Genomic DNA, 23,697 nt, shown 5'->3' on the forward strand with positions numbered 1-23,697 from the left:
GATATCAGTAAAGTTGTTTATTGATTAGATTTGTGTTTAGTTTTTTTCTATTCGTTATCACTTTAGAATTAATTCTAGTCTTGTATGCAGAATCAATGGCCATGATGAGTGCTTTTCTCTTGTAGTTCTATAGATTTGTAGTCCATGTACTTGACCTCTATTCACAGGCTCCTATATGGGAGTTGAGAGACAATAGAGGCGAGAAAGTCATCTATACATAACAAAAAAATGGGGTCAACGTCAAATGGAAACAATGGTGAAAAGGTTACATTTTCATAGTTAATTGGTCACACATACTGTTTGCAGTTGCACCAGAAATAAGGAAATTTGATGGCATCCATTTCAAAGGCAATTTTGCCATGTGGTCTGGACAACATTCCGAGAAAGCAACCATGTTCAGGGAAGTCTGTCAATGAGACATAGGTGTGAACAGGTTCAAAGGGGTCTGAGAAAATCCAGACTGAATTTGAATTACAATGGTTGATTTTGCTTGATAAAATAAGATGTTAAATAACATTGCATTATGCAGACACATGAACACTCGCCATGTCCTAGGTGCATGGGAAGGAGTCTGAGTGACATGCATACCAAGAAGAAGAAACAGAGAATGATTTGTTTACCTTTTATTTACTACCTCAGGTAGATATGTGAAACCAAACATGCTGCTCTTATGATTTCTTTACAATCAAATCAATTAATCAAAATGACAGTATAGAAAAACTATGTGTCTGGCTGGAACATGGACAATATTCATATATTTTTGTAATACATTACAACACGGCCTAATCTGTATGGTCACCGGATCGAAAACCCTAAGAACATCAGTAGGGCAACGCAAGGTAAAATGAAGTAAAGGCATAATTAATGGACCCAGCGTCCCTATTCTAAAGCAAGCCTAACCCAGATGAGTGAAGCATATTGGTAGACGTTACTGCCTCGTGGAACAGGCCTAACCTAAAGCACCTGTGCAGATTTGTCATCAACAAGATTAACAGCATTATAATGCATGATGTCACAATGTAAAAATTCAGGGAAAACCTTCTTGTTCTGGAAATGTTGTTGACTGGGCCTTTGATACTTGAATAGAACATTAAGGGGAGGGGAGATGCAGCACATGTTCAGAGAAGTCTGTCAATGAGACGTTGCCACACAAGAATGCACAGGTGAAATCCAAGTAATGATGCTCCATCAATAAAGAAGGTTGTGTAACAACCCATTATGCAGACGCATGCACTCCCTCTGAATACAGGGTGCCTCCTGTCTAAGGCTCAAGGGTTACATGCCTGGACAAATCAAATACATTGGGATACGGCACAAACACAAATTGGTTAAATATTGCACATTTCAGTGCATGTTCAATGGGCTGACCATCAACTATAAAAGCGATAAGCTTCGTGATAAACTTTACGACCGGCTGCTGGGGGCTGGATAACAAAAAGGTGAGGTTTCCCATAAAAGCTGTCAGTGCCATCCAGGAGTCGTCGAAGAGAGAGCAGCATCAACCATGGAGACTGTAAAGATGGTTCTGAAGGTGACGTGGAGGTACCGGAGTCTCCTCATCATCCTCATGACGCCCTCGCTCCTACTCCCTCTCCCTCTAGTCATCGGGACCAAGGTGAGAGAAGCCCCCGCCACACAACCAGACAAACACCTCACACACACACACGGTCAAAACAGTAGTTTGGTATACCGTCACAATCCTTTTAATACACATGCTGGAATGTGCTTAATAAAGTGTAGTATGAATATTGTGGCTTGGTACCCAGACGTGGTTCAAATTTTTGCCCTATTTTATAAACAAATCCAACATTTTGCCGCTGTCATATGCTATTCAAGATTTTAAAAAAGTGTATGTATTCTGTGTTTGTCAAAAAAAAAAATATATGTGTATGAAAGTATATTATTAACTGAAATGACCCGGCAGAAAAAAAGTAATCTATGGATTTAAACAAATTTTCCCTCATTCCTCAAAAGCCTACACTGACACACCGTAATCAAATGTCTATTTCGACTTAACGGTACATAAATTGTGTAGCAGTGTGATCAACTTTTCAATGTACTTCTTTGCAACGCTAGTTCTATTATTGGGTTTTTCACCTACTGTACATTATCACTATGGAGTGAACGACCCATAGATAACATTATCAGCTGAAGCCACTGGGATGTTTGGTATAATCTATCCATCATTATTTGTCCTACCCTGCTATAGGTGGCAGATTGTGCGTTTGTCCTCATGCTGATGGCCATTTACTGGCTGACGGAGGCCTTGCCCCTGTCGGCCACAGCCATGCTGCCTGCCCTTCTCTTCCCACTGTTCGGCATCTTGAAGTCTAACGAGGTGAATGGTTTACGAGAACCCCTCCTCACAACATCCCATTATCGTTTTTTGCAAACAATTGGCACAAAAGGCACTTTTTTCACTTTCTCTCTCGCTCCAAATACACACCATTTCAGGATGTAATTTTTGATGCAATATCCAAACTGAGCAATTAATAGTTTTTCTCATGCTTCTGTTTTGTCCCCCCTATCCCATGTTAGGTGGCTAAAGTGTACTTCAAAGACTTCCACCTCCTGTTGATAGGGGTAATCTGCCTGGCCACGTCCATAGAGAAATGGGGCCTTCATCGAAGGATAGCTCTCAGGCTGGTCACCCTGGTGGGGGTCAACCCTGGATGGTAAGGTCTCCTTGGAAACTTTTTGTGACCTTTCTGAAATCATCACTCATACACAAAATATTGGCACGAGTCAGTGCAGCATGTGAGACAGTGTGTGTGTCTGTTTGTGTTTGTCTGTGTGTGTATTTTTGTGTTTGTGTACAGTATGTGTGGGGGGTTACATGATGTAATCCAGGTGAACTTTGAAGTATTCTCTTAGTTCCTATGTTATTGCAGTAGAAACAACAGTTTGTTTTGTGATAACCAATACAGACAAAGTTAACTTGACTGCTCTGGTTCGTAGGTGTCACTAAAACTGATAAGCAAGGGACAAGGCCATGTCTAGCCATATCTTTAAGACAAAGAATGGAATGAAGGATCAATATTATGAGAGAAGATAAGCCTAATATAACAAGCTGACTTGACTGAACTCACTCCTCAGAAAAAGAACCTCAGTTTGAATCCTAGTACAGGCAAGAAATGGAGGAAGATATACTGATAAGCGAAGCAATGACACCTGTGACACTTTGTTACATAAACAATAGTTCAACCAAATATTTCCAACTAAAAGTTCCACATGTTGATTTTCATAAACCACTGTGATGCAAAGTCTGTATACAATTTCTCCTAAATTAATTACGCTGAAGCAAATGACATTTACAGCTACATTTTTCTGTGAAATTATTTTATTTTCTACAATGGTTTTACCACAGGAAAGCAGATTCAATTTTATAAATCAAACTTCAGGCATTTAAGAAGCCACCCTACCCATTCACCACTCACTGTTGTTTCTTGAACGTGTTCAGCTTACTGACCTCATCCTGCCCTTTCCATTTCCCCTTCCCAGGCTTATGCTGGGCTTCATGTCCGGCTGTGCCTTCCTCTCGATGTGGGTCAGCAACACCTCCGCCGTCGCCATGGTGATGCCCATTGTGGAAGCCGTCATCCAACAGATCCTGAGGTCGGAGGAGGAGGCCGATGGACGGCGCTCCAGAGCTGCTACGGGCGTCAGCAACCTGGCCCTGCAGCTGGACGGTGGGTCTGACATGCTCACAGACGTCTCTTGGCTTTGGGTCATGGTGTCGCAGTGCTTGATACTTGTTTGGGAATAATGACATTGTGTGACTGTGTGTTGGTTGTACTTTGTACCTTTAAATGTTATACATTCATTTTGTTTTTTAGAAATGATTGGGCCGAAAGAGAAAGAGGATATTATGAGGTACAGGAAAAAATGCAGTTTCCTTCTTTAAGATGAAAGATGGTTCTAAGTTACTTCTTAGTCTAAGTGATAAGGCAATGTTATGCCACTGTCATGTTGTCTGTCCACAGTAGCCAAGTACAAGATCCAGAAGCTCAAGTGTACACTATTCCTGAAGTCCCCCCACACAGAACTGTAAGTAGAAAATACAACCACAGAACAGTAACTACAACCTAAAAGCAACATAGCACCAACTGGACAATATCACCATGCATTGGTTGTCATTAAAATACAATTTATTGGTGAGGAATTATCCGTTGTTATAATGAGATTTATGATGTTGGGAGATTTTATTATTAGAATATTAGAAAAAATATTAGAAAAAACCTGTATTCAATTGTCATGCTTTATAAACAATATTATTCTACATACAACAATTTCTGCTTTGGAATTCTAGAGTTCCCGACAGGGACTTCAAGGACTGTTTTATGACACTTTCATTTCATGACCTAAGGTCATCCTTCAGGTACCCGGAAGTAAACAAGATAATATGATCTGCAAGGCTCTGTGCATCAGCATTGCCTATTCATCCAGCATGGGCGGGATCGCCACTTTACCCGGGACTTCCCCCAATCTCATCTTCTCAGAGTACATGACTCAGTAAGTTTTTAACTGAACTGTACCTTCAAAACCAGATGTGTGCTCGAAATTGTGTGTTTGTGTTTGTGTGTGTGCAGACGCTGTTGCCCTGAAGATTGATATAGGATAAGACCAGAGATATATTTAGTTTGTAAAGTAAAATGCACTTAAAATAAAATGATACACTAAATTGATTCATCATCCATATTGTGCACTTGGATTTTTATTAATGGGAGTTCTGTTTCAGGTTTTATCCAGACTGCGACCAGATCAACTTTGGAAACTGGCTCCTTCTCTGTGTCCCCATCAGTATCCTGATGCTGCTGTTGTCATGGATATGGCTGTACTGGCTGTTCATTGGCTCTGAGTGAGTGCACACTGCCTCAAGTCACTTATGAGAATTATCTGAAATATTTAAAGCCAATATTTATAGCTTAGGGTACAGCAAAAACATTGAGCTATTTACAGGTCAATGCCTTTACTTCCTTGAGTGAACAATATAATATTAACAGACAACAATATATTATAGTTTTACTACACCGTAATTACCACCATCGCGATTCATTATCCACAGCGTTCTCCTTGTTTAGGCATCATGTCTATCCATTGTGCTTTGAAGAAGATTAGTTAATTATTAGTGTTGGATGCTCGGAAATTGAACATTGTTTGTCTGATCACAATCAGTGAGGCAAATGTCCAAAATGCTATCTTTATTGTTTGTCAACTCTCTCTTTCTCACTCTCTCACTCTACCTCGGTCTATCTCTGTCTCTCTTCCTTTCTCACCCACACCCACACACACAGTTTTAGGTCTTTGCTGCGCTGTGGAGGACAACGGTCCGAGAGAGAGAAGGAGACAGCCCGCGTCATTCAGGAGGAGTATGATTCTCTGGGGCCTGTTTGGTGAGACATCCGCTCTTTCTTGAGTGTTGGTGACTTTTGAGATTGTGTTAATTATACATGGATTCATTTAGACAAACAATTCAAACAAACACACTACACGTGTGTTCTCTCTCCCCCCCGTTCCTAATCAGACATGACTGATTGACTGATTTCAAGATTAGTGGGGGGAAAACATTGTATAACCCCCAATGCCAGCACTACAAATGCCCTGCTGCTAATTATTTATACTCTGTGGTCTCTTGCGGTTCCTACTGTCCGCACCTAAACCCACACCCATGTTTGAGTCTATGGTTGAGTGCCTCCTTCTCCTGCTCCATCCAGTCCCCAGGAGGTGGTGACCCTGATCATCTTCGTGCTGATGGCTCTCCTGTGGTTCACCAGGAAGCCTGGCTTCATGCCTGGCTGGGCCGACCTCTTCCCTGAGTGAGTTTTTGCCATCACTGGTACACCTGATTGTTTTGCAATCTACACCCATTAACAACATTAAAGTCGATATTGGACGAAAACAACATGTTATCAGGATTCCTCATTAAAAGGGTTTTATTTTTAGTATTAGTATCATAATACCTGGAGCATTACCTATGTTTGGTAGGAAATCAAGAAAATCAAGCAGGTTGTACATTTGCTCTAACTTATATTACATTTACATTTAGTCATTTAGTGGACGCTCTTATCCAGAGCAACTTACAGTAAGTACAGGGACATTTCCCCAAGGCAAGTAGGGTGAAGTGCCTTGCCCAAGGGCACAACGTAATTTTGCATGGCCGGGAATCAAACCAGCAACCCTCTGATTAATAGCCCGATTCCCTAACTGCTTAGCCATCTGACCCCCCACTGACTGACTTCTTCTCTGCGTTCACACAGACATGCTGGCTACGCTACAGATGCAACCGCTGCCTTGCTGCTCGGCCTTCTCCTGTTTGTCATCCCAGCACATGGTCCATCCGCCAATAATTTTGGTAGCCATCTTTTCAAAAACCTAATAATATGAATGCATGCATTTAGCAGGTGATTTCAAGTATACAGTCTGGGGGGATTTGAACCAGCAATTTCTTGAACTGCAGTCAAGAGCACAGAGCTATACCTTCCCTCTTTTGGGAATTGACAAATAACTGTATTTCTTGACAAATATATCCTAGTAGGATGTCAGGTATACCTAGTACAGGAGCAAACTTGAACACGCCACTACTATATAGAACATTTAATAGAGCTTCCGATGGCTCCATGGCCTCCATAGTAATTAAATATTGTCTTAGAATGTATTTACAACATGGAATGTATTTACAACATGGAATGTATGTACAACAGTTGCTGTACAGACTGTGGCAACACAACACAATACAGAATCGTATCTGTCTCCATCCAGAGGCCATGATCACATGGAAGGAGTTCCAGGCTGTTATGCCTTGGGAGGTGGCCCTGCTTGTTGGTGGAGGTTTTGCCTTGGCTGAGGGTACCCAGGTACAGTTTACCAGACCTTCATCATCTTTATCATGTTGTTTTCCCTAGTAAGCTTTTAGAGCCTACTCCCTACATTATACACCTTTCCCAAAACCTCACATTATACCTTTACACCTTGTCTAATCGCTCTGGATAAAAGCGTCTGGTAAATGATTGAATGTCTCCACCATCACCTTAAACTTCCCCTATACCCTACACTATACCTACACCTTCCCTAGACGTGACACCTCTCCTACACCCTGACAAACCTCTGTGGAAATCTATTTCAAAGCAGGCAATGGATTTACAGGTCCAACTGTAGCTGAGATGTTAGGGCCCCAGATTCTATTAAAAGCCTGATGTACATGTTGTTGACGTACATTAGCCAAAGAAACTTCAATGCGCCAATGTACAAAACTTTTTCCGACACTGCCACACTTTTCATTACTCATTAAGGCTAAGTCATTAGTATCCTGCTGGTGAGTTGCTAAGTAACATGGCACATGTTGTGTTCTCTGTGATTAGTACAGTATTAGTTTGAATGCAGAACAGTCTCTATGTGGATCCATTCAAAACTGTGAAAGACAGGAAAAACATATATCTGAATCGTCGAATGCAGTACAGCTCAAGATGCTGTTTGCTAGTATAAGAATGTATTGATTTCACACTTAATTATGCGTCAACCAACTGAGCGCGCGCGTGTTTTCTCTGCCCCATCTGAAGGTGTCCGGTCTATCGTCCTGGGTGGCAACCCTGCTCACCCCTCTGGGTGACCTCCCCGTCATAGCGACGGTCACCATCGCCTGTGTCATCGTCACCTCCATTACAGAGGTGGCCAGTAATGCAGCCACCATCACCATCTTCCTGCCCATCCTCGGCCCACTGGTGGGTTCACTGTCCTCAGTCCCTCTGCTTCACTCATCAACTAATGAAATCAAAAAACAAAGATGTATAATAATGATAATAGTAATTATTGTGGATAATAGTCATCATTAATGGACACAATCTGTATTGGTAATATATAATTGGTTGAAATTCTAAATTGGGTTCAATGGATTAAAGGCATCTATAGGGGTGACCTTGCCTAATAATATCCTACAGTACATGCTACAGTTAAGAGATTTACAGCTTCATAGACATAGAGCTGAGATTTTTTCAATGACTGAGGTTCCTTCTGTGAAACTGAGATTCTATACCATTTGCTTCCATGCTGCTGTTCCCCATAGCCCCTTGCTTTAACTATTATTATTCCACGAGAACATTGGGGTATGCTAAATGGCAAAATATGTAAAATGCTATTATTTCAATTGTTCATGCAATTGAAGGGGAGTTCTTACATTGCCACCGGGGGCTATTAGACATCATTAGCCATATGAAATGAACATGGTGTTCATAGTGAATAAATTGTTGACAATGAAAATGACTCAGTACTGCAATGGGCACATAAACAAGGGTTGTAGATTGTAAATGGAGTATACTTAAAGGATGGGTTTTGTTGTTGCACAAACAAAAACATACATCACCACATCAACAAATATGCTGTGTATTTTATCATATGCCACCAGAGGCAATTAAGATAAAGAGCTGTACTTTGCAGTAAACAGGTTGTTCTTTTCACAATATGTGTGTGTGTGTGTTCTGCAGGCTGAGGCAATCCAAGTGAACCCACTCTACATGCTGATACCCACAACCCTCTGCACGTCTTTCTCCTTCCTGCTTCCTGTGTCTAACCCATCCAATGCCATCGTGTTTGGCTATGGCCATGTTCGCACCATTGACATGGTGAGTATTAAGTGAGCAGTGCACATTTTAGGAACGTGTCATTTCACATTGATTAGTATAACTACTGTCACCCCATCACATTGGTTTAAAAGCATCTTGTAGCAACAATCTAATGTAAATACATCATACACATTTAAAGGGTATTCTTCATGTTTTCCCTCCATTCGATGATTCTAGGTGAAGGCGGGGCTTGGCACAAACGTAATTGGTGTCCTTGTGGTGATACTGGCTGTGACGACTTTGGGAGTACCCCTATTTGGACTCAATACCTACCCTGACTGGGCGCCCGTCTTCCCTCCGTCCAACAGCACTGGCCTGTGATTCTTTGGGATAAAAGCACAGCTGAAATTACCTCAGGAAGGAAAAAAAAGTGGTCAAGTAAGGACCAATAGCGTGGACAAAGATGGGACACTGTACACAACGTGGTTCTGGTTAGTTAGCTATCTAGGCTAACGGATAGTGGTGATGGTGCACAGGTCGAGGCAAGGGAATATTGTTCTCCTGAAGTGCACAATATCATGGTCCACAGATTTTAAAATGCCGTTTGAGGACAAATCGATCAACTCCAGAGGACACTGTTTAACCAATATTGCACTGCACCATGATGCAGTTTATTGACACGTGCACCATTGTATTTGTATTGGAACATCATGTTTTGTACCACAAATACAGCACATTGTTCTTGTGCAGAGGATTGATTTTGTCACAGTTTATTTGTAAACAATCAGTTTTCCCCATCCAATAGGAGCTGAAGAGTGGCAGTTACAGTGAATGTGAGAAAACATGAAGAAAAAAAGAAAGAAAAACTTTCAGGTTGACTGCTGTATCTCAGCAGTCATCATTATATAATGTAAATACAATGCTACAAATCAGTGGTAGCTTGTTTACCTACAGGTAAACCCACATTTATATAGGAAAGATTTTCTAAGTACTGTACTTTGATGTGGTTTTCAGTGAAATGTTGGTACATTGTAAAAGTGAAGTGACTGAAAGTATATTAGGTAGTGACATTTTGGAGTTGAAGTTGGATGTTACTCTGAAGAACTGAGTGAACAATTTATTATTAAATGTATATATTTTTGGGACATTGTTGAATGAGGATCTTTATGTGTTGGTGGTAAAGAGCAATCAAAGACCTTCCCTGTGAGAAGCTTTGACTTATGAGGCACATTGAGATGTAAGATTCCATCTTGTAGTCACTGTGTCCCTGGTTCTACTTGAGTATAGCATTAGGTCTTGCCCTACAGAAATGACCCTGCTCCAGGAGAGCTCCTGTAGGTTCACAATCCAATCAGCACACTTGATTCAAATAATTTGATGGTTGATGCATTCAATCTGTTTGGTCACTTAGAAGCTCTCTAGGGACAGAGTTGGACACATCTTGTTTAGATCTACAATACCAATAAGATGACACACTACTTAATTACATTGTCTGAATACTGTAAGTGTTTACCTGTGCAGCATCCAAAGGTGAAGTACAATTAGTCTAATGGTGTCACATTACAAATACTTAGTGCAAGTAATGTTTGATCCCCCCCCCCCCCCCCCAAACACACAAACGCCGTGGCCATAAAAATACACAAACGTATGCAAGCATTCACAAGCATACACCCACACATCATAGAAACACACACACAGAAAGCTATGGCATTAAGATAATTAAGTCATCAATAGCACTTATGCCATGACAACACTAATGTAATTAGTGTTGTTAATTTTATATGAAGGTTGACAAGACACAAACGCCTGGCCATGGTACAGACAGGCACCAGGCAGGAGTAATTAGCTTTAATCATCTTCATGTCAAGACATTTAACAAAAGGTAATATTCATTTTTTTTTTTACTTCATTACAAAGTAAGACACATGTCAGTCTACCCTTAATATGCCCTTGTCCTACTAGAATGCAGTGTTTCATATTTAAATACAACTTCGAATTAAGCATTGTAATATTTAAAATGTGCCTATAGTTTTACTCCCATTTGTAGATATTGGTATCAACTTCAGTAGACCATATGTTTCCAACGGGATCGACAGTCTCCAAACAATAACCGTAAACGAAGGGTTGCTACTCCAATGTTTGTTCTTTTCTTATGGTAGATCGACTTGTTAAAATGGGCACCTCCCACGTGTTGCTGTTGTTCATTCTACACTACAGGTTGCCCACCTGTATGGGAACTCAATGCGCGCACTGCCGTTCCGATACAGAAAAGGCACAGGCGGAAAGCCTTTGAGAGGCGACGTTTCTAAACTCCGCCCTTCACCTCGCATTTCTGTCTAGAGATTTCACTGTAAAGTCGTCGTCACCGCTCGGAAAGAGAGAAGAATACCGCCACTTAAAGGGCTGTGGCGACAAACACAAGCTGTCTTCTCACGAGCTTTTCATTTTAGACAAACAGTAGTTCACCTGCACCTGTGTCTAAGCGATGTTGGATCCGTCCTCAAGCGAAGATTCGGGGGGAGATGAGGACCCTGAAGTTCCAAAAGAATTTCCTAAAACACCTGGTGCTTCCTCTGGGCAAGGAGGTAAACAAAAGAAACGACAACAAACTGATCAACCCAAGCCTGAAAGTCATCCCGAACAAGATGAACTGGAGAAAGAAAGGGAGAGACTTCAGAAGGAAGAAGCGGAGAGGAAGATTAAGCTGCAGGTTTACGTGTTTGTGTTGCGATGTATCGCATACCCTTTCAATGCTAAACAACCCACTGATATGGCACGCAGACAACAGAAGGTAAGTGAGGGCAAACGCAGGCTAACCTTTTAAATACAGTTTGGAATAAAAGTAGCTAGTTACTGATTTAAAAAAAGTGACTTCCTGCTACTTAAAACTAATTTGATATGACATAACCATGATAAGTGACAACCACAAGTGTAAACCCAATCACAATAGGCTATATCGAATTACATAATTGCTTACTTTTTCATGGCTGGTTTGTTTAGCATACAAACAAACTCCAATCAGGATTCACCAGGTTAAGCCACAGGATGAGAGAGCAATTAGTAAACCTCTGCATCTCTATCTCCTGTATGTCGGCAAGCTTCGAGATCAAAGCAGGATCAGAGTAGGTTGGACTGCACAGCTGTTGCTCGGTGCTGAACAATGGTCTGTATAACCCTAGGTGAACAGGCAAATTACTACAGCAATAGAGCTAAATCCTTGGCAACAGATAAAGGAAAAGGAGTATGTGTGTGTGGAATGTAAAAGACAATATGAATGAATTAGTATGATAAGTCACCAAACCCCTTTATTTGGACTCTTCACATCATCAAAGTAGACTGAGACTAAAAACATTTTGTCTTTCCAAGATTGACTTTTTAGTCTGTTAACCCTGAGCCAAAATTCAAAATTAGCCTGAGGCATTGGCAGGAACAGCCTCCCCTTATTGACCAACACCAGCTGATTTGCAATCTAGTGGAAATCGAAAGCCTCAGTGCCCCACCTGCTCGCATGCATGAACCTTCAGGGTTGGAATAATCAGAAAAAGTGTTATCATCAAAACCAAAAGTGTTAGCTTCTATGAAAATACTAGCATATCTATGGCTAGATTCTGCTGTAGATTCTGTGATGTGTAGTGAATTTGGCAGAGGCTATTAGTTGACAAGACTTGCAGTTGTGTACGGCACCTTCCCTTGTTCTTGAACTCCTGCCATGGTGATACAGTATGCAACATCACCATTGACTTTTAGACCTACAGTATATTCCTTATAGCATGCAAACATCCAACCTCATACCCTTTGCAACTGTTCTCAGATTGCAAACCTTCAGAGTCTTCCCTGCCTGTGGCCCTGTGCATGCATTCAAAGTACAAGGAAAATAGAATCACCCATGCATAACAGCCTAGTGTGATGCAATTACTTCTTAAGGTTTATTGAAAAAAGCCAATGGCTGTCTTGATATTCTGATTGGCCTCTTACTATTGTCAATGTATTTAGTGATGCATTTACTTCAATGTGATACTGAACACAAAATTATTTGATAAATAAATGTGACGAAGAGTGTATGCAGCCTATTTTATAGGCACACTAAATTCAATGCTTAAATGTATTTTTTTTTTAATGATAAGTGAAATTCCCTCCAGACTTCAGTTAGTATGGGTTATTATGTTGGTAATACCCAGTGGGCCGTTTTCCAACTCGACCAAAGATAATTATTTTTGAGTGCTCAGCTGTCATAGTGGCAGTAGTCAAACTTCAATAGGCTGTAATGACTGTTCATCTGTCAACCATACAACTTTTAAAGGACACATTTGCCAACTTTGTTAAGCAGCCATGGCTCCTAAAGCAGTGTTTCTTAACCTTGTCCTGCATGTTTTAGATGTTTCCCTGCTCCAAAACACCTGATTCAAATAAATGGGTCATTAGCTCTGTAGAAGTCTGGTAACAAGCATGCATTTGAATCAGGTGTGTTGGAGCCAAGAAACATCTCAAACATGCAGGACAAGGGTTCCCTGAGGACAGGGTTAAGAACCGCTGCCCCAAAGCATCTCTCATTACTTCCTGAACTGTAATTAAGTCTTAGAAAGTGAAAATGAATCCATGGATTTTGTTTTTGAACTGTTCATGGGATAGGAGATTAAAGGTGGAAGATTCTGTTTGTTGTAACTCGTTTAAATGCTATTGGCTTGCCAAGGTTTGTTGTTGGATTTGGATTGCCGCACAGCACCTTCTGAGGGCATTCTAAAACCTATACGTCCATCTGCTGAACTGTTTGTTTATGAAAGCATATTCCACACAACTTGCTTTTGATGCACTAGCTAGCGAACTACTGAGTTATTGATGTTACTCGATCAAATACAGACTGTGAATTTAAAGACACAAAGGCACTTGACTTTAAACATTTGGCTGAGGGAGTTAGCGAGGTGGTTTGGAGGATGACAGGTTGGGATTTACACATTTACATTTAGTCATTTATTTCATCCCAGCTGGTTGAATACACAGTACATGCTGTATTGTCGAAAAACTTGTTTTACAACATCCCTGACTTCCTTGTTGACATACTTTAATGATTTGTGAAACTGAAGCCAGCACATCCACAACCAAGCAAGCAAAGTCCTTCACATCCATTCCCTCTGCTTTTCTGTCCTTCCTTGATCAACCTAATGGGACAGCCAGGGCATGGTGCTTACTCATAATGACGTTTGATGTAAGCCTTTAATCAAAGGCTAACTCCTAAACTAAGTAGCTGGTAAAAGCGTATGCTTTATTAACCAAAAGTCGTGTGCTGTATGTACTGTACTACACTATGAAGCTTCCTTGTTGCCATGCTGATGGAACTTTGAAGCTGGATGGTCTTTGAAGTTCAACCCTCGAGTTTATCGTTATAAAAAATATTATCTGTCCAAGTCTGGTACATTGACGTTTCATTCATTTAGCATACAAATAGTGCACATAGATTAGAATAGAATGTTAATGTTTGAAGAGGTTTAACTAAAGTTATGTTTGGTCTGTGCTAGGTAAATGTGATATGAAAAGTACAATCAATCCATTATTGATATGTAATCAATCCCCTATTAAGTCTTATTAAAACAATTTTTTTGTAAAATAGTCAGTCAGTAACTTATATCATTGTAAAGACACTCGTATATTCCGCTATCATTTGAAGACCTGCCTTACTCCCTCCAAGATCTACAGTATTTTGGTGGTCAGAGTCCAGGAACATTCTGGATTTACCAGCCAGATCGCACAGTGGTACAGTTGGACATCTGCTCTTATATTCAGCAGTGAAAATACTCCATTTGTGCCAAAAGACTTCTAGAGGTTGCGGTCTAAAACAACTATAGCTTTTCTCTCTCAATAGCAGGCTGGCTACGATGCCGGCTGGACAACTGAATTGGGTATTTCTCCAACTAGTGCAGTCAGACTACACCGGCTGAATACACTCAGAAATGTGAGTGGATCAGGATGCAGGGTTGCTGGTTCTACACAGAGGATATTCTTAGGAGACGCCAATGCAAGAAGCAACTTAGGGTTCTGTGAGAGTTGTCTTTCCTGATAAGTGGAGTACAGCGCTGAGGAGCATGAAGAGGTCACATGACAATGTTGGGTCAAGACACGAGTGCCTACGAGAGCCCTGCAGTACATCACTGTCAAGTGTTTTCAATGTCTCTTTTATATGTGTAAAACACAAACCCGTCAATTACTTCATATTAATGCGACTCACCGAAGCAGCAGATAAAACGATGTCTGCTACGACTGCCTAAACATTTTCCAAAGTCTGAACATCGGTGGAGAACATTTACATGGGACTCACAAAAGGAGACCTGGTCCAATAACACAGTATGTTGAGACTTCTTGTTTTGTCACACTGTGGAGCAGCCTGTTCTGTGCTCGTGTCAAGAGCACAAGGGCAAGCAGGCCTCACAGTAAAGCACTGGAAAACGGAGGTGACTCTACAAGGAACAGCATCAGATCAATGAAAAGAGACCTTCATTAAAGGTCACCTTTACTGCAAAGTGTCTGCTAATTCATAGTGTTTACAACCTCTGAACTCTGGTCTGTTTCACTTCAGCTTCTGTTTGCCAGTTTTCAAATACAAATTTGAATAACAGTGTTGGATAGAAACAAGGCCAACTCAAAACGGTCTTCCTGCTTGTTGAAATTTACTGGACCGAGTCCTGTCATTTCAGCGAACACATTTTATAATAGACATGATCAATAGATTTTAATTGGATTTTTAAAATGAGTCAAATGTACATAAGTAAATCAGTATACTTCCTCCATCGTGTTCCACCAATGAGGTGCAATCCCTCCCCCATACCCTTCTTAGAGACGATCTACTAGTCTACTGTACACGACAGCAGAGGAGGGAAACCGTCGCCCCGGAAAAGCCTCTCAGAAGACCCACGCATTCTTCAATACACGTGTCTAATCCCTTGGCCCTTTGTCATTACTCAAACAAATAACCATCTTTTTCCCTCTCTCTAAACTTATGCAAGAAGCTATTTCTGCCATAAAGAGAAGTTTCCCTGCGCATCTCCTGTGGACTGGTGGTGGGTGCAGTTGGCAGCTTATAACGTTGCCAGAGGCTGTCTTCCGTCCTCTTTGTCGTCTCGCCTTCCCCTGTCAATTTCCCTCTCCCTGAGACGTGCGTCTTCCCAGGCAGTTATGTAACTCACTCCTCCCCTTGCCCTCTCTCTCGTCGTGGAGTGAAGAGACGATTCCACTGGGCTATCTTGACAGCTAAGAGGAGATGCAGTGTGGAGAAACCAGCGACAGGACATCAGCAGAGCCCTGAGGGCACCGAAAGCCCAGTGTGACCACCTCCTCCTCCTCCTTTCCTCCCCGGCTAGCAAACATGAAGAAACGAGAAGTCAAGTTGAGGGCGTAGTTTAATTTGGAATGAGGAACCAGACTACATAGGGTTGTCAGTCAGATTTTTCATCCTCACCTCTCCGACCTCCTCCAGAACACCCCTACCAGACGCCTGCGGCTCTAACTGCACTAAAAAAAACACCAGGACCAAGCTCCAAACCTGGGCCTTTTCTGTTGCCTCACCCTCCCTCTGGAACACCCTCCCTAACCACAACCGACAAGCAAACAGCTTGCCATTTTTCAAACGGGCCCTTACAACCCACCTTTTTCAGGCTTGCTGTCCACAGTAAACCCCCTTCTCTCCCCTTCCATATTCCTTGTCTTTTATTTATGTCCTTCTTAAGGATTATACTGTCTGAAGGTTCTTTGTGTCTGGCAAATTGCTATACCAAACGTATGTATTATTAATTTACAAGTGTTCTCATTTCAGTTCAAACATCTACATGGGTTAATATTAGGCGATGGCATACAGGACGGGCCGACTTCATTGTTCATTGACTTTCATGTCAATTCCAAATTGTATTTAATACCCAGTTCCTACACACATCTAAACACTATGAAACTGCACAGCAGTATGATTGTATAAACTGTGTGTATGTGAGAAAGGTCAATTTTTGCTTGAAAGCTTCTTGTATCTCGGCCTGACATTATGACCTTTTTAAAATATGCAAAGCCCCGTCTCTCCCTTCTGAAGCACGATTATTTAAAGGATTCTGCATTTCCACACAGGTTGGTCTCCAGAGTATAGAGGGTGGGGGTGAACAATGACCTCAAGCCCTCAAGGGTCAGGGCTAATTTGCTGCCACCCTCAAGAACGTGGAGGATTGATACTGATAATTATCTGAAATGTCTATTGACAGATTGAATATTGAGCATCCTGTCCTCATCTAGTTTCTGTAACAGTCGACAGTTCCAGTCGGTGGGTGCGGTGGCTAATGAAGTCTCTTGGGGCTGTGTCTCCAGGGCTCCTTCATGCACAGCATCAGGAAGGCGCTTGTGTTCTGCATCCACAGAGGCCATGAGTATGCGTTGTGTGTTTATTTTATTACAGCTTATTTCGAATTTCTAAGAAAACATTTCCCCTTACTTTCATGTGAAGTTAGACGGTAATGCTTCGGAGAAAGAAAAGCTGATGATTTATTCTACTGACCTTCAGCAAAGCGTGCTATAGACTCGGACTGTGCAGTGAATCTTTTCAGTAATAAGATGAATGAATGAGAAAATCCCTTTTATTTAAAAGTAGACATCTATAGAAATCTCACTGGTGGGGTCACATGACGCTGTTACCGACTGAAAAAGGACTTGTTGCTAAATGATTATCAGATGTAGTACTAGATGTAGAACCATGGAATATTGCCGTGAAATAAGTATAAGTAGCACTCATGTTTTATGCATAAAACTGTGGCTGACAAAAAGATTCGGAAGAAAAAAAAGCTGTGCGCACACTCACGTCATGCACGCACATGTGGGATCATTGGGATCATTTCCTCGTGGGTTATTGATTGAGCAAATACAATGCACACAACTTCTGGAGATCTCCATCTGTGAAATTGAAAATGACACTTTGTATAAGCAATCAGTTTGTCTTTCATGCCTCGTCCTTCAAGCTGAAGTCAGTTGTGATTGTATTTTCTCTGCCGCAGAGACAGACTGGCACCTGCCAACCATCTACGGCAGGTTTTTAATTGGGACTCTGTCTATTGATCAGGTCTATATCCTGCATTGTTCTGTTACATGTAGATATGATCTGTGTACACTGCTGCTGTGGCCTTTTCCTCTCCCAGCTCAGCTCATGATAGTTGATGCTCAGGGGCTGGAAGACCAAATCTTGCCTTTATGTATTTTTTTTGCTGGCCTTGCATTTGTATTGAATGCCCTTTAGCTTAGTTGTCCACAGTCTCAAACCTTTTGTATAAACCCAGAATAATATATGTTACTCAAACTATTTTGGGAGGTGTTCAAGTACGAAGGATGTTCCTCTTTATTTTAGTGTGACTTGGTCAAACTAAGAAAAATGTTAAGTAAGGGAAATATCCACCCTGTTTAAAAAAAAAAAAATATATATATATATATATTACTTAGGATGTCTTCCCTTTGCTACAACAGTAGATGTAGCTTCAGGGCAGACTTATTTTCAGATCCGATTCCTTCCACTGTGTCTGTCCTACCAAAGAGAGACATGGTTGGTGGACTGTCACGATGACAGCAGGAGCTTGAGAGAAGGAGAGCTGGGTACGCTGAGGCTAGCGGGGGACTCGAGCAGAAAATCATCCCCTCGGTTTCCCTCCCCTCCCCTCAGCATCTTCTGCCTAACGCTGATAAAGAGTCGCACGCTCACACACACACACACTTCTTTATCGGAGGTGTCGAGGGGGCAGACGCCACCCGTCCCCTTCCTCATTAAGGCTGATGCTCGGGGATGTTCTGGAATGTCGCGGCTCCATTGTCCCGCAGCTGTGTGTGTTCTCTACGTGTGTACAATGAGACTGCGAGGGCGGTGGCTCCACACCGACCCAGTGCCGTCCGCAGCATGCCTCTGCAGCAAGAGGCACTCTCTGTCACTGCGGGGGAAAGCAGAGCCTGTTTGCGTTGGGATTTTTAATTAGACATGCACCCAAAGAAAAGACATGTTTGGATCCCCCCCCCCCCATGAATCCCAGCTACCACTGATGGTTACATTTCATACGACCCAAAGGCCAGCTCCAGATGAGGCTTCTGTTGATATTTATATCTACCAGTCTGGTGACTACTGCTGCTGTATCTTAGTTAATGAGTTATTTCACCATTTGATCTGGCATGTATATACCCAGAATAAGGAAATTTGTAACAAAAAAAGTGATGCAAATGATATCCGTTTGAAAATCGTAGTTATATCTGTATTATTATAACAAAGTAGGAAACTTGAAGAAATGTGTCATCCGCCGATTGGCTGATCACGCAGCAGCCTCTAGATTTACTGGTACGGGGAGCGCTGAGGGGGGGGAGTCGTGGTGAGAAGTATCACAGTCCAAAGTTTGACGGGCTTCTACACTTCCACGGTCAGCTTTTTGACCAGACTTTGTTAATGCCATTGACTAGATGTACCTTCTTCCCATTGGCTTTTCAGCGAGTCTTTTGGCTCTTGCTCTCGCTTGGTTTGGCAACCTAACCGTGAACATCCAGACCCTCCTGTGTGAGAGCAGGACCGAGCGAAGCAGACATGATTGTTTGACACCCTCCAAGGAGGATCGCACGTCGCTGTGGCACGTCCAGGAACTCTGAGGCATATCTCGTCTTCCGTCAGCTATTAGGAGGTTAAGACGGTTGGTCTGCCAAGACTTACTCATCAGGCTTCCCGCTGCAGCCAGCTCAGACAGCCTCACTCCAGAATCCCTTTGATCCCCCCCCGGCAGATCAGCAGTTAGCACATCTGGACTGAATATTCCCTTTGACGAAGGACATGCTTGGGCTCGGTCCCAAGCATGCGAGATGGCCATGTTCTAGTAGGTCTGGACAGCTGCTTTGATGCAGAGCGGTCAGACTGTAGGTGTTCAATTCTCTTGAATCACTTCCGATCTCTGTGTCTTCCAGCTTCCGACACTGTGACAAGCACAGGACAATGCCGCGAAAGCACCATCAACCGCGATGGCCTGTTTTTCTAGATGAATTCTTTGTTGAGTCTCGTGTGCACCCAGACGTGGTGTGTTTGCATGTACACCATTGAGGCTCAAGAGCTTGATTGGCTGGTGTGTTATTCTGAGAGACGACATCCCTGGGCTTTCCTGCCCTTGCTGAGGGAACGACCAACTACTCGTCTGTCTGTACATGGATGTCCTTTCTGGGTGAACTGGCAGGATTGCTTGCCTACTGTGAGGCAGCGTTTGACAAGCAATTTAGGGCCAAGCTCTTGTCCTTGTATGTTTTCATCTGTGTTTTGAAAAGCAGTTACTTTCAATTGACCTTGTTTGCCTGTATCTTCTCCTTTATGCTCTCTCACTGTAAATGATGGTTACATTTGACATTACATTAATTAATTTAGCGTTATGTGACATTCAAATGGTATTGTTCCCAGTCTTCTTCGCTTTAATTGTCGGCAGAAGTTGCTGAATCATGTCATGTGATTTAACATGGTTGCATATGTATATCAGCTCCATGGAGCTCAAGCCAAAGAACAATATAATTTTTTTTTCTTTTCTAAAGTATATCCTATCTTGTATTTTCTTTTCTTGCAAGCATCTCTGACTTCTGACTGTTCCTACTTTCAGTATGGCCTGTTTTCGCTGCAGAAATGAGGCTCAAATCAGGCTGAAGCTGTTGTTTCGCGGTTTGGAAAAATTAAGCAGTTACCAAAAAGGGTGTGTAAAGCTACCTGATTCATCGACATCTGTCAGTTCTACAGAAAGTGATGCACTTCTCAGCCTGTGCTGGAATGAGGCTTGTTAGGTAGTGTCTCCAACAGCTTTTTCTTCCCATCCTTATTTTCTACTTTCTATCCCTCTAACTCTTTGTTTGCATTCTTTTCCTCCCTTTCTGTCTTTCGACTCTCTCATTTCCCAGTCCCTTGTTTCTCTCGCCCGAGAAAGCGAGAGATTGGTTTCTACAGGTGTGGTAATATGTTGTTTGATCTTCATATCCCACCCAGCCCCACCCCCTCGCCCCTGTTGCCAACACCAAACTCTCCAGGGTGCTGTTATCTTCCGCCACTCAAGGTAATTGCAGTCCAGGGGTGAAGTGCTTCAGAAAGGGGCGAGATCTCAAACACACGCCTACCTGCCCCTCACTAACCCTCCTCACTTACAACCCACACTACTCGAGCAAAATGGATACGGCCCACTTCTTTTTGAGGATACATGATGGGTGGGGACTCTTGAACATATAACTCGTATACAATTTCATACAGGCTGAAATGGATGGTGGGGGTTAATTTTTATTTATTATATTGCTGAAGAAAATGTTCAGCTCACATAGGATTCGGATCAATTCATTATAGGATTTTGAATTTTCCGTTAGGAAGTTGTCGAGAGGAACCAGACCAAGAAATCCAATGTATATAAATAAACCTGAAACTTCTAGTGGAATGATGTTAAACATCATTCCGTTGCATCATTCCTAAGTTACAGAATGTGTCACTTAGGAATGATGCAGTGAAACAGATGATAGCTTTTCATCTCCCTTTGCTCACTCTAAAAACACGTGCTCACGTTTTTTAACAAGTTACTAAGTAGTTTTGACAAATGGCTGACTGTTGTGACAGACAATCCATGAAAGTTCTGTCAGAATAGAGCTGGTCGTTTGCCGGAATGTAGCACCAGTAATGAAAGGTGCGTTTTGATGATGAAAGATTGTGAATAGGTCTAAATTAAATCATTGTGCCCAGGAGCCCCTACTGATTCTGTAATGTAATAAGGGACTTTACTCTGCCGCCGTGCTGGCGATCAATTGATTCAAATGGCCTCTACAGACTGGCCCACCCAGTGCGCCCTGGGTGCTATTTTTACCCCTAGCTACTTGTATCACAGACGCAATCTCTGTCTCCCCCTCTCTCTCTCTCTTTTGCCTTCACACACTCTCCTTCTCTGTGTATCCTCTCTTTTCAATCTCCAGTCCTCTCTTTCCAATCTCGAGTCTGATCTCCCTTCCTACCCATCTCTCCTCTCCTGCTAATTTTTTATTTCGTTTTTCAGTCTTCATTCCCTGCTTCTCTTGCTGAATTTTTTTGACGCTCCAGAACATTGTTTTGATTTGCGTAAATGCCCATCAAAAGTTTTTTATACAAAAGGTACCTGAACTATTTCAAGTTTAAGTAGTCAAAATTAGCCATGAAATGTTGTTCTGGTGTGGGCTTGGTGTGGGTAATGCAGATCATTTTTCTGGTATAGCAGGGGGCTATCCTAATTCACTCACCAGGATTTAGGATGCTTCAGTCTGACTAGTCAGTCTAACTATTATTGTTTTACAAATCCAGTGTTGTTACGAATAATAATAGTGTACATGAATTCATAAACTGTTATACCAGTGGAATAGACAGCATGCCTGGCAGAAGGGAGGCCTGGTTCTTCAATAAGGTTTCTAGTCGGTGTGCATCTTCAAACTATTTACCAAAATAATTCTGGCATAAGGCCATCCTCTTAAACCCTTTGCGTGAGAAAAGAACAAGAATCATTTTAAACCTATTTTTCACACACTTTCTACACCAATTTCCAACTGCTATTGTGCACATGTGACCCAGTTTGATGAATTGGACTTTGTGAGAGGCTTAATGGTGTTGCAGTTTCGCCTCTCGTCTCTGTCTGCCTCAAGTGTCTCTACTCCTCTTCTTTCTCTGCCTCTTCTCTCCTTCCTCCCTCCTCTCCCCTCCTCCCTCCCTCCATCGCCTGCTGTGGCTCAGAGGCCATGTTCTTCTGCTTCATTTCCCCTCATCCTTCAACGGTCCTGAAAAGGAGAAGCCCTCCCCACCTCCCAAAGATCTTTTCACCTGCCTTTCAATCTTCCCTCAGACACGACTTCCCCCTGCATCTCTTTTACTGTCCTCATTCCCCTTCATCTCCATGCCCCTACATCTTACTTGACATTGAATATACAAATGTAATATCCTCCTATAGCCTAGTGTTTTTTCCTCAGGATTTCAGATTTTGCCATTTGTTTCACTCTCCTTTTGACACCTTTTTCCCCAATCAATGTTTTTCTCCTCTCCTCGCTTCCCTTCAGTTTCCATGTCTCACTCTTATTTATTTATATATATATATATATATATATATATATATATATATATATATATATATATTGTGTACACACACACGTCACGTCACGTTTACTCAGGGCTGTTAGCAAATGAAACTGTCAGGTCTGACTCAGGAGGACCATGTGCATGGACATGTCATAGTGAGAGTGATGAACAGCAAGTGGGAGAAACTGTTTGGCATTTGGCAGGTTATGTCACTAAACTTAAATCTTATTACCTAGGGCTGCTTAGATATCATTCCTGCATACGTTACACAATGCTGAAATACAAGAAGCTTAGGTGTTTTGGACCCTGAGGAATTGAGTGTGAGAGGGAGGGCAGAGTCAAACAATGGCAGGAAAGAGCTGGGGAAGTGTGGTCTGCATCATACTGAACGTTCATACCCCTTCACTCACGTATTCGCTCTCTGTATTAAACGAGTCGTTTTCAATGTAGGTCCTTTTTCAATATTTCTCTACGATGCTAGCGTTGCAGTTTTGTCTCTTTTGTGATTGGAAGTTTTTGTGATGTAAAATTGAGCTTCTTTAAAGGCCGTGCTGTAGTTAGGCACAACATAGGATGATCTCAGAAAACAAAAGCTGAAGATGTATTCCATTCAGTCAAATAAATCATAAATTTAATCACATTACCTGTCATGCTTGTCAAGCATGTAGTTGAGGAAAATACAATGATAAAGTACACAAAGTTCAATAAAATTAAAATAAAGTACTCGCTGAAAGGGAACTGTACCATAGATTTAAAATATAAATAACCCTTCTTTGTTGGCCTCAACCCTAGACAGTAAAATCCAAAATCTTTTCATCACTAAATCATATTTTGCCCACAAATAGCAGTTAACAAAGTTGGTGAAGTCAGAAGGAAAACGGCAACAAAGGAAGCACGCTTAACCAAGTCAGAAAGCCGTGGCGGACGTATCGAGCGTATCACACTGGAGTCATTCTGCCCTTGAGGCTTTTTGACAAAGCTCCTCCACATGTGAATGGCAGGCAGACACTAGGCCTTCACACCACTAGCATACATGCACGTGTCTAGACACACACACACTGTCAT

General features: G+C 41.9%; 2 protein-coding genes across 3 annotated transcripts in view; both read left to right on the forward strand.

The window, feature by feature from the left end:
• The first annotated feature begins 64 nt into the window (after window positions 1–64).
• slc13a1 (solute carrier family 13 member 1) lies at window positions 65–9,700 on the forward strand. 2 transcript variants are annotated; one of them, XM_084672241.1, is made up of 15 exons: window positions 65–1,615; window positions 2,210–2,338; window positions 2,539–2,675; window positions 3,502–3,689; window positions 3,837–3,873; window positions 3,984–4,047; window positions 4,367–4,512; window positions 4,739–4,858; window positions 5,295–5,393; window positions 5,715–5,816; window positions 6,258–6,352; window positions 6,760–6,854; window positions 7,557–7,718; window positions 8,478–8,615; window positions 8,793–9,700. In XM_084672241.1, the coding sequence occupies exons 1-15, from the start codon at window positions 1,505–1,507 to the stop codon at window positions 8,934–8,936; spliced, it is 1,767 nt and encodes a 588-aa protein (XP_084528367.1). In that variant the 5' UTR covers window positions 65–1,504; the 3' UTR covers window positions 8,937–9,700. The 2 variants fall into 2 exon arrangements, with proteins under 2 accessions (XP_084528367.1, XP_084528368.1); XM_084672242.1 differs by having other exon boundaries at window positions 3,987–4,047.
• Window positions 9,701–10,902: 1,202 nt separating this feature from the next.
• cadps2 (Ca++-dependent secretion activator 2) overlaps window positions 10,903–23,697 on the forward strand; it is a 93,946-nt gene continuing 81,151 nt past the window's right edge. Inside the window, 1 exon segment of the mRNA XM_084672306.1 lies at window positions 10,903–11,346. Within this exon segment, the coding sequence (XP_084528432.1) occupies window positions 11,041–11,346 (306 nt within the window). The 5' untranslated portion in view covers window positions 10,903–11,040.

This window comes from Hypomesus nipponensis, chromosome 14, assembly GCF_054491055.1.
Source record: "Hypomesus nipponensis isolate SF chromosome 14, ASM5449105v1, whole genome shotgun sequence".
NCBI classification, from domain to species: Eukaryota; Metazoa; Chordata; class Actinopteri; order Osmeriformes; family Osmeridae; genus Hypomesus; species Hypomesus nipponensis.